Here is a 17,477-nt window from a genome sequence, read left to right on the forward strand (position 1 = left end):
ATGTTTAGATGGGCAAGTTGAGCATACCCATTCTTCTGCCCCACCAGTGGTGCTTCAAGCAGATGGTGACAACACAGATTTTCCCTCACTGGTGCCAACCTTACCTTGATCTTTTTGCTTTGAACCTTAACTGCAAGTGCAGTAGTAACTTTGACCCTGTGGAGGGATCAGGTTAAACACTGAGGGTTGCTGTAGTCCAAAATTGATCCCTGGGCCTCCTTTATGCCTTTCCTCTCTTTTCCCTCATAACAAAAGTTCTTCAGAAAGCCAGAAGGTACAAGGGCAGAGTTATCCTCATTGCCCTCTTTTGGCCCTAGCAAGTTTGGTTTTCTTTCCGCTGGCTTTATATAGTACATTTGACCTGAGTGCCTCCACATCCAGGCCTTCTGAGTCACCCATTTCATCAGCCGGTCCAAGACTTGAAAACACTGAAATTAACCGCATGATTTCTCCAATTCCAGTGGTGGCCAGAGATGCTATGCTTTCTGCTCTGGTAATCCACATTTTGTCTTCATAAAAACTAAATCCAAATGGACATCTTCCAGAGGGCTAGATTCCTTTTTAACCCCTCTTCCATCTATTCTGGACTTCTTAGCAGAGCTTTTTCAAAAAGGATCCAGCTTTTCAACCATAAGAGTAGAGTTAGCATTCATTTCCAATTTTCACATCAGGCGGAATCAGATTTCTGTTGTTTCTCTAAAGATTTCAAAAGATTATTTAAATGGAAACTCCCTGTTAAGACTACTCATCCCTCTTGGGATATAATTGTCATGCTTTAAGCTTTAAAAAAAGCTCCATTCAAGCCTGCCTCTATAATAGACTGAAAATATCTTTCCTGGAAAATTCTTCTACCATGTAAGCCCCCATATCTGTTTTTCCATCAGGCCAGATTATCTTTTATAACAAATCCTCACTTTTTTCCCAAAGGTGGCATCTGAAGTGAACCTTTAATCAGACTATCGACATACTGACATTTTTCCCAAACTTTTCTAACAAAGGAGTGTATATTCTGTACTTGCTGGACATTCATCGTCAACTCAAATTGTATTTGCACATGACAAAGGAGGTCTAGAAGTCTGATCAGATTTTCATTACTCTTTCTAAAGCTAAATTTGGTCAAGGGGTGTTTAAAGTAACTATGTCCAGGTGATTTTTTGACGGTAATGTTTGTGCACAAAAAGTTGGGGCAGAATTTGTATAGTAAACCAAAGGCTCATTCTACCAAGGCAGTAGCCACTTCTACTGTCTTCACACTAAAGTTCCTTTTGATAAGGTTTGTGCTGCAACTACTTTATATACTGTTCATACCTTTGTGTTAAACTACAAGCTGGGCATACCAGATCCCATTCATCCTTTGGCTCCACTACCCACTCTGGTCCAGCCATTTGACAGGAGCAAAAGGGAAAATTTAGGAGCCTGGTTTTGGACAGCTTTGTTATTGCTGTTCTTCATGTTTAGCCATTTTTTTCTTGATCCCTTTTGTTAGGTAGACCTGTATATATGGATTATCAGATAAATCTTATGTTATAAGCAGGTAAACTTGATCTGATGTACTATGAAGAATAGAGCGAATTGGGGGTAGGGGAGGAGTCAGAGCCCTGGATCTAAAACTTATAAAAAGCACCAAGGTCTGATCAGTTGTAACTGATAACCCAAAGGTTAAACTGGATGAAAGCAGGAAAACCTGGATCTAGCATTATGGTAAGGACATAACTTTCATTTATATGTCTTCTATGTAGGCCCATAAAACTAGTGTTATTGGGCAAAATAGAACATCATTAAACCTGCAACAGTGTGTGCGTGCCAGGGTGGGTTAAGACTTAATGTACGGTATTGTACAGTAATTGTTGGCTGAACAGCAGATATTTAACAAAGTCAGATGCAAAGACATCATGGTCAGTGTGCAAAGGTTAATTGCCACAAAATGATTGTCAGACAATGTTCTGATTAACAGAGAAATTAAGTTGTCTTAACGACTGTGCTTGTTTGCAGGTTTCCTTCCAGGCAAAGACATTAATTAAGGGGAAGAAAGGTAGGCTTTAAAATGTGTACGTATGAACAATAAACTTTAATAATGGCACAGTTACATAGGGCAAAGGTAAGTAGCATATGTGCATACAGCTCAGCGTATTTATTTGTGCAACAAGATATGCTACTGTTTAAATTAAACATGGTATATTTACCATGGTTTTATTTTATTAACTTACATATTTTGAGGAGTAGCTAAGCCTCGCCATACTGTGAGACCTGAAAAGGCAGGCAGGCTGAGACTCGCCACCTCACAAGAAGCTGATGGAAGTCCCTGAAAAAACTTCTTAGGCAATCTAAGGCTAGATAGACTCATTCATACAGACTGTGAGAACTTGCTACTGCCATCACACCCTTCTAACTGTCCCTTAGAAGGTAAGCAACAATTATTCACCACATAAGAATGTGACAAGCTTTTATTTTTTTAAATTCTAGCCTGTTGTGTCATTTCTTTGTGGTTTTAGAGTCACTAACCAAAGAAACGGTTCATAAGCCCAAACTGGTAATGATAAGAGCTATGGAGTTGGAAGAAATGATTTTGCAGCTTTTGCCTTGTAATTAGAAAACCCTTAACTACCTTGGTCACCTTTGCTTATTTTAAAGTTCTTTGCTGATGCAGAATTGAAAAGATGCTGTGGTCTGCCATGCACCAAGACCTGGAAGAAATACATCACAAAGGCCTGGTGTGACCCTGTATGTTGTGCACTGCAAGTGCTTTATTATGCAACCAGTGGTGTGGGCTGAACTTCCCAAACAGGTCTTTGCATCTGCACACAGGCTTGGCTTAATCATGTTTTGTAGAGAACTACAACATAACTGTAATGAATGTACCATTTACAGGGCTTATCTTGTTTGGAATTTCTGTGCAGGAGCCCATAACAGATTATAGGAAAGATAGCAAGCTGTCTCTGTCGTAGGAAACATTCTCATCTAGCCATCGTTGAGTGCAATAGAATTTCCAGGGCATAGCTTTAACCATTTTCTAGGCACCCATGGTTTTGCATGGGGAAAGCAGCTTTTATTATACAAGCATTCATTTATTGTTAGAAAAATATTCAAGACTGCTCTGGATTAAAGTAAACATACTCAACCACATTGTGCTTTTCTCAAACTGTAAATATAACTTAACAGAACCAGATTGGCTGTTGTATTTTTGATATGCATTTTTTAACCAGGTAAGCCCACTGGACTCATGTAAGTGTTCCTTTTCAAGGACAACCCAGAAGCACTGTCTGGTACTTGCTGAGGGTTGCAAAGCATGCAAAGGAAGGTGGAAGGAATCAAACTATGTACCCTGGTTACAGGAAGCAGTTCATTATCGGTTCAGAGCCTTGATCTTTTGCTCTAACCGCAAAACATGAATAAGCTTAAAATTCTTGAAAGTAAATTCAGAAGAACAGGTTTATTTGTGTATGGCCCATCATAACAGATGGGGGGCCCATGGATTGCAAACAGCCGGGAACCCAAGGAGTATTTACTCTGTCACTTAATGTACTTCAAGGCTAAGTTCTTGGATGGTTTCTGTTTTCCATTTTCATGATTTTCACAACTAGAATGGAATACAGCAGTGGTAGCACCATCTACATCCAGTATCATGACATCTCTGCTCTTCAGTGTAGCTATTGTAGCCCATGTCAGTCGATGTCATTACTCCATTCTAGTTTCAGCATGCTTTCTTTTTGGGTGAAGGAGACTAAACTGTTTTTGAATGAGCGCAATGCCAAAATAATATTCTTTGGGAAAACATTAAACTTATTTCACCTGATTTTTTAGTATACTATTTCATGTGCAACAGGGCCCCTGCAAACCACAGTATGCTTAGCCTTGGCATCCTAATTGACAGTTGTCTTTCATTTTTTTAACTTATAAATTTTATTGCATTTTGATAGTAGTAAACAATACATGTAAAAGTGAAAGAAGAAATCTATTTACAGTATTTACAAGGCATGACTGAGAATAACTATCGCTGCTTGTAGTGCTAATACAAGCAAAATTTATTTTACTGTAATTCTTATAAGACAAATTTTATGTATGTGCATTTTCAGTCTATTGAATGAGAAGTTGCAAAAGTTGATAGTTTAGACAGTGGAGTCAGGAGATGTATTTAGTCCTTGATATAAGTCATTAAGTTAGAGTCTTAGACCATGGATCTTTTGAAAGTGGTTTTGGATATATTGTTTATTGATTGTAGAATCTTTAACGATTACTTTCTTCTTTTTCTTTCATCTTTTTCCCGGTTAGGGGTCACCACAGCGGATCACCTGTCCGCTCATGATTGACAGTGAAGTTTTTACGGTGTCGAGTTGCCAGCCTGGCGCCCAACCTTCCACAGAAGGCACACACATGCACGCACTCACACCTAGGGCCAATTTAGAGTGTCCAGTCCACCTACAGCATGTCTTTGGGATGTGGGAGGAAACCGGAGCACTCAGAGGAAACCCACGCAACCACAGGGAGGACATGCAGACTCCGCACAGAAGGCATCTCAGCTGAGGATCGAACCATAGGTCTCAACCTTTTCAGAAGCAAATGTGGAACACAGACCCTAGCAATGTGTGACAAACAGTCAAAATGTGGAACACCCATTTTCGCACTGTGTGAAAAAGCACCATTTCCATGGGGCCTGGTTGAAGTAGGCTTTTTGCCCGGTGTACAGCCAAAACCGTACCCGATGAAATGCACTTCCACAGCAACTCCCGTTCAGTAAGTGCCTCCCTGTCCAGTCTTTGTACCCCATTCTTGTTACCCACGATCATAACAAATGAACTGCATGAAGGTTCAAACAGTTCAGTAACAAGAGGATAAGCATGCATTCAGAAAAAAACAGCTGTAACTCTCAATGTGTTCTTTTCTGTGCTCTGCAATATCCTTTTGAAAGTATTGCAGCTGCACGAAAACTAGTAGTGGCACTCGATTGGCCACATTTTGTGCCTCCCTAATGGCTCCCTTTGCAACAGGAACATATGCTCTATTGGCTTGTATGCCACAATGCCGATTGGCTTTAATTGCGGTATACAAGCCAGTCAAAAATTGTAAAGCGGAGCTACCACTGTTCAAAGCGGAACTGCGGAACAGTGAGTTAAATCGATACCAAATGCAGAGCATTCCGCACAATCCGGAGCACTTGGCTGCCCAGGATCGAACTTGAGAACCTCTTGCTGTGAGGCAGCAATGCTAACTGCTGCACCATTACTTTTCTTAATGAAGCCAAAGGTTCTTGGAACTGTGGAGGTGATACTTTCCTCCAGTTTTTTTGGTGATATTTTTTCTTGCAACTGCTAAAATAGTATATAGAAAGTAATAGCTTGTATTGTTATTGATATTAGTCAGAAGAATGTTATATAGAATTAACATTAGAAAAATTAGATTAGAAAAATCTGATGAGTTCCAAAAGGTGGCTAAAGAGGGACATTCAAAAAATGTGTTGTCAATCTGCTTCAGAGATTTCAGTGCACCTCCAAAAAGTAATAATGTTATCTTTTGAAAACCTTGCTACTTTATAAGGAGTCAAGAAAGATCTCTGAATAAATTTCCATGTGAAGGTTGTCTTTCCAAAAATATACTGAATAGGGTGCTGCACAAATAAACCGCTAAAGCGTCTTCTGTATGGAGACATGCATGAATGGGCATACCTTCGTTGAAGGTTGTATGTCAGGGCTGGCAACTCTATACGTAAACATCTACTGCCAATCATTAGTGGATCGGAGTTCCGCTGTGGCGACCCCTAACCGGGAAAAGCCGAAAGATACAACAACAGCAACAAGGGTGGTGAACAAATGCATTAATAACTAGGTGTTTTGTATAGTTATAACTACCTGGATCAAACCATGCTAATACCTAAAAATGTCCATTGGTTCATGGCTTCATAGGGTCATACTAGAGTGTTGGTCATTTAGCCTAGTATGTTGTTTTAAGGATCAGTGGAGGGTTTTCCTTTGTGGAGTGGAATGACTGCAGCAGTTCTCTACATCTCTGTCACAAAATCAGTGGAGAGGATGAAACTGATCAGGTTTAGTAGCAATTCTATAAGGCTGAACTTGGTACTGGGAGAAGGCCAGCCTGGCAAATTGCCTGGGCCCATGGAGCTAGTGATTTTGGACTTAGAGAGAGCCACCAGGTCTTTGTCTAAAATGAACTGAGGGTGTGTGTGGGCTTGCTGATATGTGAAGGGTTGTTAGGGGGAGATAAAGATGCAAAGTTTGAGTTAAATTTATCAGCTAATATGACGGATGCATTCTTCTGGGATGAGGGTATGTTGTTGTTTTGTATTAAATCAGTGCATTACTGGGTATTGCTTCTAAAGTTTGACATAGCTGAAAAAGTCTTTGTAGTTGTCCATAAGATGTAGCTAGCCATTTGTAGTTCATAAGTAGTTTTGGAGGATTTGATTTTGATTTTGAGCTCTTTGATGAGCTGAGTTTTAGAGGTTAGATTATTAAGTTTGTTCTCATGGACAATACATTTCTTTCTCTTATTTTATAGTTTGAATGTGTCAGAGTTCTACCTCAGGCATTTATTCCTGAACATGGCTTTGTATTTGTGTCTAAGGGGGCATCTGCCTCAGTGAATGCTTTTAAGTGAACAAAAGAACTGTTTGAAAATTTAGCAGTATGTGATGGGTTCATCAAGGGAAAGGGGTGCTTAAAATTTCTTAAGTCATCAGCAGGCTCTTTGCCTTAAAATAGTGTATGACGACAGAAGCGTGTAATGGAAAATCAGGTTTTACCTGTATAGTGAATGCTAACAAATGGTGGTTGGATTTCACACTATAGGTGTACAGCATAGTGTGGTTGTATTGGTGAGGACTAGAGGCAATATTGTTGATCGTGTAGTTAAGAAGTGAACTAGTTGGTCTATGGGGCAGGCATTTATTTAGGTCTTTGGTCTTGGCAAATATAACTGACAGTGTACTTCCAAAACTAACAAAAGCACATAACAGAACTGCAAGATTTGCTGATTACCATTGTCTGCTGCTAAATAGGTTGCGATGGTTTAATCTCAGTATTAAATACTATGGCTTCATGTGCAGTTTATTAATAAAAATTTGTCTTACTGGCTTGACACTAGCCCAACAGACCACTAAAATCTTCCACAACTAATTTATGAAACATATATATGAACCACTCTAGAAAAGACCAAAACACAAACCACAGGAAAGGAACCAGAACATTTATGAAACACGCCTAAGGTCATCAGTAAAGAGAGGAAAGCACACAAAAGTCATTTGGAATAGGCTGCCAGCAGAAGCTCCTATTACTCTAAGTTTAGGAATTTTTAGTCCTAAAAATATAGTATTAGCTAACAACAACTGCATAATGTTTAGCAGTAGTCGAAGGTTTTCATGGCAATGCCAGTCTACTAAAAGATGCTCTAATATTATATCTTCTCTTTAAGTGTAGCTGTAAATTCCTAATAACTCATTTTTATGTTTCACTTTTCTAAACCAGTGGTCTACTAAACAAGAGCAGCAACTGTCACCCACACCTGATTAAGTTAAAGCAAATGAATAAATTAAATAAATAAGTATTTTTTTTTTCTTGGAGGTTACTGTCTGTATATCTGATCTGGACACTCGACTGGGTGTAAATTAGCCATGGTGATTTGTCAGGTATTATTGAGAATACTTTCCCTACTGCCACATGTCATTTACTCTACATTAAATGTGTTAAACTGCATCCTTTCAAAATCTGAACAGCTGAGTAGATGTATATGCAGCGTATCGCACAGCATATAAAATGCAGTGCAACTGGTACTGTATAAAGATGTCTAAAATGTTCACATGGAGGACTTGTCCATCATCTCCTAATGTGATGACCTTTGTCCTCACACTCTCAGGCTTGATTATAATTTCTCCATGGTCTTAAAACCATGGAGTAAAGAAAGCATAGTACCACTGCAGAACATTTCATTATATTGTAAAACTACTGGGCACAGTAACCTAAATTTGATGAAATGTGAAATCAACAAGTACATGTTGTCTTCCTGCATTTCAGTGAAATGGTCCTCCCAGGACAATCTTGTTATATTTAATAACATTGTTAGTTACAGGCGTTTTCTTGATCATATTATTCAAGAAGTCAACTATAAACTCTAATGCCCCCCCTGACATCATAAAAATTGGAGAAATGGAAGTACCCAGCAGCCCCATTAGTGGACCATGGGTATAGAGGCAGTAGCCTGTCCTGCACTAGTGATCCTTTTATTTGAACATGTACTGTTATGGTAAAGATTCTATGCCACTGCAATATGTTAATCATAAGGATAATTGCTGCAAAAAATCATAAAATGAACTGAGAGTACCAAGCCAATTATCGTCTGTTAGCTATGGATGGATCGCTTAAACATTCTCTGCAGGACAGGTGATGCATACTCTCTTCTATGTCTGGATCAGAGATCTGTCTTGTAATTTTTAGAGAACACTGTGAGTGGATGGCCAGACAGCAGCTTTATAAATTCTTTGAGCAGGTAGATTTTTGCATAAAGCTAGTGTCAGCTGCAGACCTGTTGATTGGAGATATTAGTGCTTGTTTCAGTTTGCATTTGCAGAACAAAATAGTATGCTACTATTGCCTTCAGATCTGTTCAGCGACTGGGCAACCCTATTTTCATTTCTTAAAGAAAAATAATTGGACAGTTGCTTGCTAGGTTTGTAGGTTTGATCCCGTCATTGTAATGTTTTAGTGATGTTTACATATTCATGCAGAATAGAGTTGTTTCTTGTATATTTCCTTGCTTTTGATGAAGGACATACAGCTGAACAGATTAGTGTAAAAAGATCCCAGAGACTTCCTTAGACATGAAATGCTAATTTCTATATGATGACATAATTCCCCGGATGGAGAACTTTATATGACTCTTACACATCATTTCTTGCACCTTAGCAATCCTGGATGATGTGACTGACATGAAGAAGAGTTTTCCAGGGAAAGGTGTTTGATATATGGGGTCTATATTACATTCTCGAAAGCCGGCAATGTTGATTCTGACATTGTCGACACGAGAATATGGAATGCTCAGAATCTCGAGCGTGTAAACGGAAATAACCGTAAGGGGAGATTTCCATTGACTGCAATGTAGTGTGGTCTCGGAGTTGGTATATTTAAGTAGAGGGGGGTGTGGGGTGTGCAGGGGGGCTTGCCCCCCTGCTTAAACCCATTAGGGTACTTTTTTCTTTTGTCTTTTTATAAGGTTAATGTTTGAAGACATCAACCATATGGTGTTGACCATATGTTGTTCGATGTTTTCAAACATCAATCTTATAATATAGTCCCGATATATGAAGTATAACAGGCTAAAAGAGGAGGAAGATTTTTTTTTTTCACTTGTAAATTTTTAAGTCCCAAGCAGGAGCCACTGGATTTTGTGCATGTGTGTGTGTGTGTGTGTGTGTGTGTGTATATACGTGTGTCTGTGTGTGTGTACGTGTGTGTGTACATGTACACAAACATATGCTTTCAAACGTAAGCCCAGCAGCACACATCTGCTGCCCTTCAAGTATGTCTACCATTTAATAGTCATGTTTCACTTCCAGCTAAATATTCACCTTAGCATTGTCTGCCAAATCCATTCCTGTGCCTTGAGTACTAGTTCTATTTGTAGTAAAATGACAAAAAGTCTGTTAAAATCTAAATATACTACATCCATGGGATTTCTTATATATAACTCATATATCAGCTGCCTCTACTCTTCACTTTGTCGAATGTAATGTGGGTCAAAGTTAAACTTAAGTGAAGCAGCTGGATTGGACCCACTCACCAAAAATGGATGACTCAGTAGTATAAATCACAAAACCACTCTAATTGAATCAGTACATAAATCCAGGAACAAATTGGATAAGCGCTTTTGTCTAGATAATCTAGACTTCATCAGACAACAGTTAAAGCATAGCTACTTCCTTTTATACAAAGCAGACAGGAAGTGACATAATTCAAAGTTAATTAGGGCAAATAAATGACTTTACATTAAATATTCATGAGATGAATAAAATAAGATAAAATGAAATCCTAAATATAGTAACAAACTGCAAGATACAGAACCCCCACAGCAGTATAAATACAAGTTAAATACATTAAATGTAAAAAATGAAATTACATGTTTATAAAAAGATTGAAAATAAAATAAGGAAATGACTTTGAAGGGCTTAATGGTTCCAAAAGTAAAGGTGGTTACTGGTAGGATTAAAATGTAATGATAGACTAAGAAATTGTGGTTCATGTTCAGTGGAGGAAAGAGAAAGGTAACTTGTTACAGATGTCACAACATGGTGGGTGAGGGTTATCAGAAAGGGCAAAGGCAGGAAAATGGTTTACAGACCTTACATTCCTCTAGGTGATAACCTTAACCTTCTAAAAACATTCTCTCTACCTTTCTCTAAACTTTCAAAACCATCCTTCTTTCTTAGGGATGTAAATATCAACTAACCTAACCTTTCAGGGATAATTTCTACCTCCATCAACTCTGCATGGTTTCTGCAACTTATCTCTTTACCCATTGATATCCTAAACTCACTTGCTCCTCTTCGCACTGTCCGAATCAAATCCAATATATCACCATAGTTAACTAAAGCTACCCGCACTCTAATGAATACCAGAGACAAAATGCGGAAAATGTGGGTAAAAACTAAGCTTCCAACCCATTTAAAAAAATATAAAGAACTCAGAAATCTGGCAAAAAAACACATTAACAAGGACAAAAAAATCTTTTATTTTAACCTGCCTACTAAGCAAAGGTCAGACCCCAAAAAATTCTGGAACTCAATTAAACAAATCTTGCATCCTGGAAACCCTTCTTCTCCCAACCCCTGCCCAAACAATACTCCAGAAGAAACAGCTACCATATTCAATACCTGTTTTATTGAATCCATATCAAAGATGATAAAAGACCTTCTCCTCCACTACCAACATAGATAACTCTCCCAAACCCTCTCCTCCAAATTCCTTTCTCTCTTAAATCAGTACCTATTAACTATATCAAATCCTTACTCATAAACTTAAGCCCTGCTCCTCCTCGGCTGACCATCTGCCTCCCTATTCTACAGTCTTACAAATAAAGCAAGAGTCACCCTCTCTCACTCATACCTACTACCCAGTCTATTGTATAGCTGTCAAATTCTCACTAATCTCAACTCCACACTTCTAGCAAAACTAGAATCCACCTATAACAAGGTTGCAAGATTCACTGCTCAACAAACTTATAAATCTCACCATTGTCTCTCACTAAGATGCTTAAACTGGCTTGAACTACCCCACTCACTCCTTCACTCCCAACTACAGATAAGCCATACACTTCTATACCAGCAATCCTTCTGTCCTAGCCTGTCCTCTTTGCTCTCTCAATACTCCCTTACCAGGTCCTTGCGTAGCTCTGACCAAAACCTATTACAAATATACAAAGCTAAAACTAAATTTGGATGCAATCTCTATAGCTCCAATCCTTCTATAGCATGGAATAAACCACCACTAGAAATCAGGTCTCTTACACAAACTAATCAATTCAAAACTGCAAGAAAGAATACCTAAAAGCACACTGGTCCTGCCCTTGTTATCATCCTCCATAAACTACAGTCAGTCCACTTGCTAAACTCTACCTTACTATTCACTGTCAGTATGTCCTGTTTTACCTCCGATGATGAACTATAACCACTGCTCTGCATACTATTTACCTTTACATCTACAGATCTCATTTCCTCTTCTGATCTCAATCATTTATTAGAAACATCTACTGTTACTTATAATTATTGCTCTTTTTTATGAATTATTGTCTTATGTTGTTTAATGCTTAAATTTCAAAACAATGAAGCTTCTTAACTAATTACCTCTGTATTAACTAATATACTTTCTGTGTAGCTACTATGAAATTCTAATGCTTTTAATGACTTGTATACTGTGGAGCTTTTCTCCCCGGGCCTCCGCTGAAAAAGGGCTATTCAGCTCAGTCGGACCATCCCAGTCAACAAATGTAAAATAATAAATAAATAAATCATGTATTGGGGGGAGAGAGAGAGAGGTCTTTTTCTAGCTGTGATATTGAATAATTTTCTGGGACATAAGTGCATGTAGTTTGAAAAGTAGGAAAACTTCGAAAAATATTGTTAATGTGCATTCATGTTCATTTTGCACCACCACATCACAAACAAATATTGTTATTATGCATTAATGTATATTTTGCACTATCAAAATGTGGAAATCATCACTTTAAGTTTCCTGCATCTTTCCATATCGTGTACTTCAGTCTTCAGACACACTCTTAATCTTATCCTTTCTTCACATTTGTACCAAATGTCTGTGCTAGACCACACACAGACATGCAGCTAACTCCAGGAGAACTCCCCACCTCTGTAGCTAATTATGCATTTCCTGTGTGCTTTATTTTCACCATTATGGATCTTTTTCATGAGGGTTTGAATGAGAATGTGACACTACAGTAACAGTGCTTTGGTGTTCTACTTCACCTTTAATTTAATTAGATGTCTGTGTCCAAGTTGGCACTTTGAATGCGATCTCAGAAAGATGTATTTTTAGGAGTATGTAGGTGGGAGAACTTTGGGAAGGGGGCTTGTGACGTGAGGAGTAGACACCATTTCTGTTGCCAAGAAATGAACCCTGACTTAATATGTTAACAACATATATTCTGAATATTGATATGAAGCTGAGGGACTGCCCCTTTGGGTATGTGTGAAGAATCCATGTGGCATACTTGTACCCTTGTTGTACCATTTACTTCTCACTGCTTTGTATTCCTTTTGTTTTTCATTCATGCCTTGTAGCTCTGTTTGGTCTCATGTTTTTCAGGAAGCTTACCTGATCTGAGTCCATCAGAAGCAGGGGAATTTACCAAGCGAGCCTTCCAAAATGGGAAACTGGATCTTACAGAGGTTGAGGGCCTGGGCGATCTTATTCATGCGGAGACAGAGGCACAAAGAAGACAGGCACTCCAGCAGATGGCAGGGGATTTGAAGCAGCTGTACCAGGGCTGGAGTACTCGACTCACCAAGGTAGCCATTAAACTGTTACATCTAGATCTATGATTGTATTACTCTGACCTTGCTACTATGCATTTAAAATTACTGATCTGATATTGTCTTTTACACCTGAATTCAACCTGTGGGTGATCAGATCTGACTCAGATTTGAGACTGCCCATATTTCAGACTTCAAGCCACTAGCTCCACCTCCTGTTCCTATAAATTCCCTCTTTTGTAAGATTACCCTAGATCTTGTTTGCCACCATTCCTGCACAGCAGCTTGGTAGTTTGCTGTGTGGGAGTGTATCCTTTATTGCAAATTTTTTTAATGTAGTTTGGTTTATTCCCTTATTCTCTACCCTAGTTCTTTTATTTTTCTAGTAATTGGTCTAGGGAGTTCTTCTAGTTAGATAGCAAAGGTTTTAGGGTTTGATGTGTTGATTTTGTTAGCAGGCTTTTCTCACCTAGGGTGGTGTTAGTGTTTGTTTGCTGTGTTGTAGGTATTAGGATTCTTTTGACTTAACCATATGGAAAAGGGTTTTAAGAAGTGTGTAGCTTGAGGTCACAAGCTCCCTTCTCAAGATGCCCATGATAGGTTGTTCACCCCGAGTCACCATGTACTATTTGCGAGGGCGTTGGTACTCGTGCAGTTAATGAGAGAAGGGCCGAGTTGGTCCTATAAGGGTTGTTGCTGGCTGGCAGCAACTCTTTCTCTTCCAGCTAGGATGATAAGGGTGACCAAGATAATAAGGAGGGCTGTAAGGACCTCAAACCTTTGAAGGAGGATCAAAAATTACTGTAGTCCATTATCTCCTTGAAATCTTCATATCCTATATTGTGTTGGCTCTGGCCGGCTCCTGTTCCAGCCTTGAATGCTGTAGGGAGGATGTTCTCCCATCAGGAGGAGTTATCCATTGCACACAGTATCCCCCATTTGGTCATCTGCACTTCTGGACTCACTTTAATCTGCTCCAGGACAGCCCACCCTGGGTGGTCTCCAGTTTGACCTACCTACAGGGCCCCCTGCTTCTCTAATTCCTCCCTCCCTGGATTTTCCAGTGTGGGAAGTCTCAGGCAAAGGGCAATGCAAGAGGAAGCACCTGGATTCTTCTGAAGAATCCCTCACCGAGGATACTGACCTCGAAGAAGGAGAGGGGTCCTCCTAAATCCTTCTGCGATAATGCCTCTTTTGGTGATCTTTTGGACCTGCTTTGGCACCATGTGGATTGGACTGCCAAAGCCCCATCTCTGGAGGAGTTGGTATTTTTAGAGGCCTTCGTGGTGGGCTCATCCATGTCTTGGGTAGTCCCTCTCATAATGCTCTTATTGACCCAGTGTCCCAGAGGGTGTGGAAGGAGCTTAATATGGTGGAACCAGCCCCTAAGAAACCAGACAATTTTCTTGCCTCTCCCAAGGACCAGCAACACTGTAGTGTAATGGTCTGGCCGTTGATGCAGTTCTGGTGGCGGTGGCCACTTAGAAGGACATTTTGGAAGAAATTTCCTCAGTTCATCCCTCAAAAAAGGAGTCTCAGGCACTGAATAGGTTGGGGAATATGCCTCAGGCATGTTCCCATTATTTTGCTCACTTGACCAGACTTCAGTGTGGCATTGTGTCAGAAGAAGGGTGGTTAAGATGCAGCAGGTTCTGGAGTCACAGAAGACTTTGGAGACTCATTTGTCCACCTTACAATCTATTGCAAATGTGTCCATTTGTCTGCTGTCTAATGTGACTGATGGCATTATTGTGTGTTGCCATGCTTGGATGAAGCTGTGTAATTTTGCAGACTGCTTCAAGGCATCCTTTATTAATGCTCCCTTTGGTGGATGTTCACTTTTTTTGCATAAGGTTAAGGACACTTAGACTAGGAGTGTGCATTGGAGTAAGTTTTGTTACCATTCAGTGGACCTTCTGTCAGAACCAGAAGGGAGAAAATGTTTCTATTTTTGGGAAAGCACAGCAATCTTTTCAGGAAGCTTCTTCTGAAGGTTCCCCCTGCCATCAGGGGGTAATCACAATGTGTATTGCCCTCACAGTAGGGGCAGTCTGCAAAATCAGTGCTTCTGCGGACCCTTTTCCAGGAGACCGTTTCAACAACCATGCTGTGTCTTAACTACCCTTAACACTTCTAACACAATGTCACACTGAAGTCAGGTCAAGTGAACAGGATAATTTAACACCATCAGTGCAAATGTGGCTGAGGCATAGTAGCTCTTCCTCAACCTGTCCGACCACCCGGTAGTGGAGGTAGCTGGGGGTCATTTGACTCTACACCCAGAAGCTTGGGAGGCCATCACCTCAGACACATAGATGTTAAGAGTCATATTCAGAGGCTATGCAATTCCATTTTTGGAAACTCCAAATTTAAATCTCAAACAAAGCAAGGATGTAGTCATCAGAATTTAGAAACTGTTAGTAAATTGAGTCATCTAAGAGGTCCCCACCAAATCAACATGGTTTAAGGCCAATTGAAGGTTCTTTCTGGTTCCAAAGAAGAACAAGGGTTTCTGTCCATTTCTGGATTTGTGAAAGTTGAATCATTTTGCAAAATAGACCAAGTTCCAAATGGTCTCGATGCAGTCCATTCTGCCTGTCGTGAGGAAGGACAACTGGATGTGCTTGATTGATCTGAAGGATACCTACCATCACATAAAGATAGCAAGGCATTAGGCATTCCAGGAGGTTTCTGCTCTTCCAGCTCTTGAGCTAAGATTTACCCATAGTGCCTCCCTCCTTGTTACCCCAGATCTCGTTTGCCGGGTAGCCATAAAGATGTGTCAAGCCAGCTCTCAGCTAAGTACTTGATACAGTTCAATTAAAAAAAAAAACTTTTTCTTCAAATTTCTCATCCTATGTCTTCGTTACTTACTTCCTTACATAATCGCTAAACATTTACTCATATATTAAGATATTTCTACTGTCTCCCTTACTAACTTGGTAATCTTTTATACCATCGTTGGTATAGACCCCCCCCCCCTTTCCCTTACTGTGTGAGGTGATTTTGATACCATTGTTCTCTTTCTTCCTTCCTTCTATATTAAAAAAAAAACTTTTTCTATCCCTTCTTTTAGAGTTGTTGTAGCATTTTGGTTTAAACTTGTACTTGCAATGTCAGAGAAAAAGGGAACTTCTGGATTTAAACAGTGTGACCAATGTGGTCGGAAAATGCCCAGTTCAGACACCCATGTTTCCTGTGTTTATTGTCTGGGTGTTCCTCACCTTTCAGTTCAGCCTCCTTGTGGTATTTGCAAAGGGTTCAGCTCTCGTACCCTAAATGAGAGAAAGAACAAGTTGATCTTAAAGGGCCCTCTTAAGACACCTTTCTCAGAGGCTATTTCTGGGTCTGAGGTCTCACCCCCTCCGAATAAAGAGCACAAAAAGCAACCACATTAAGTTCCTTCCTCACCCTCTGGTGATAAAAAGCAGGAACCCAAACCTAAAGTACCTAAACTGATTTTGACTGCCTCGACTCCAGGGCCTCATCTACCCTCTACGGCTCCGTCTTCAGTACCGAAGTTGACAATCTCTAGTTCGGTGCCATCTTCAACAATTGTCACACCGGCATCAGTCATGGCACCGACAATGTCTATGGCATCAGTTTTACCTCCAGTGTCTGTTCCACTTCCTCCACCACCAACTTTAGTCACTCAGGCACCGGATACTTTGCCCATTCATATAATTGATCTTGAGACCACGGTGCCGATAGGCCAATCTGTTCAGACTCGATGTTCTCCCATGGTGGATCCTTTCTTTGGGCAACAATTTAGTCCCCTTTTGGAATGGCTTCTCGGAATTGAATGTGGTGCATCTTGTGGATCAGCTGCTGACGGCCAGAGGGATTGCAACACCATCCAAAACTCCCCTCCCATCTGGATTGGGGAGTCTATATCCATGGAGTCTGACATGCTCTCCTCCTTTGACCTCCTTGCAGGCATCAAAGTCCTTGGCACCAACACCTCTTTGGGTTCCCATTTCTTCAGTTCCACTGGTGGATCTCGCTGTGGTACCGAAGATGACCCTTTGGTCTTTGGCTTGCTAGAAGCCGGGCCATCCTCACGATCATGACTAGAATTTTGGCACCGTGACACCTGGTACGGCACCTTTTTTTCTACAGCGCCATCTACTATGGTTCTGGGAGTCCCAACAGTACCTAGTCCTCTTGGGGTTCCTGCCTTGGGAGTGGGCCTGTCAGGGCAGGGTTCTGAGGTTGTTCTCTGTTCCGGGCTCCCATCCCCTCTTCAGGTGGGGCAGCTTTCCAAGTGATGGAGAGAGCCCTTGCCCCTGTTGGCAAACCATTTGAGTTGGAACAGCATTTACGTCCTCCCTCTGAGCCGCTGCTGACACGGACTACCACGTCAGGACTTCAAGCACAAGAGTCACAAGATACCCTACAGCAGGGTGCCCCCTCTTGTGAGTCATCTTTAGAAGCCTCTGCTGAAGAGGTACCATGCAAGAGGATGTGCAAAAGGAAGCATGTGGACTCCCCT

General features: G+C 40.4%; 1 protein-coding gene across 1 annotated transcript in view; it reads left to right on the forward strand.

The window, feature by feature from the left end:
* GTPBP3 (GTP binding protein 3, mitochondrial) overlaps nt 1-17,477 on the forward strand; it is a 466,262-nt gene that overhangs the window by 95,763 nt on the left and 353,022 nt on the right. Inside the window, exon 4 of the mRNA XM_044090661.1 lies at nt 12,819-13,021. Within this exon, the coding sequence (XP_043946596.1) occupies nt 12,819-13,021 (203 nt within the window). The remainder of the gene's footprint in view (nt 1-12,818; nt 13,022-17,477) is intronic.

The sequence above is a fragment of the Protopterus annectens genome, chromosome 13.part0, assembly GCF_019279795.1.
Source record: "Protopterus annectens isolate FY-2018-M chromosome 13.part0, PAN1.0, whole genome shotgun sequence".
Taxonomy (NCBI): domain Eukaryota; kingdom Metazoa; phylum Chordata; order Ceratodontiformes; family Protopteridae; genus Protopterus; species Protopterus annectens.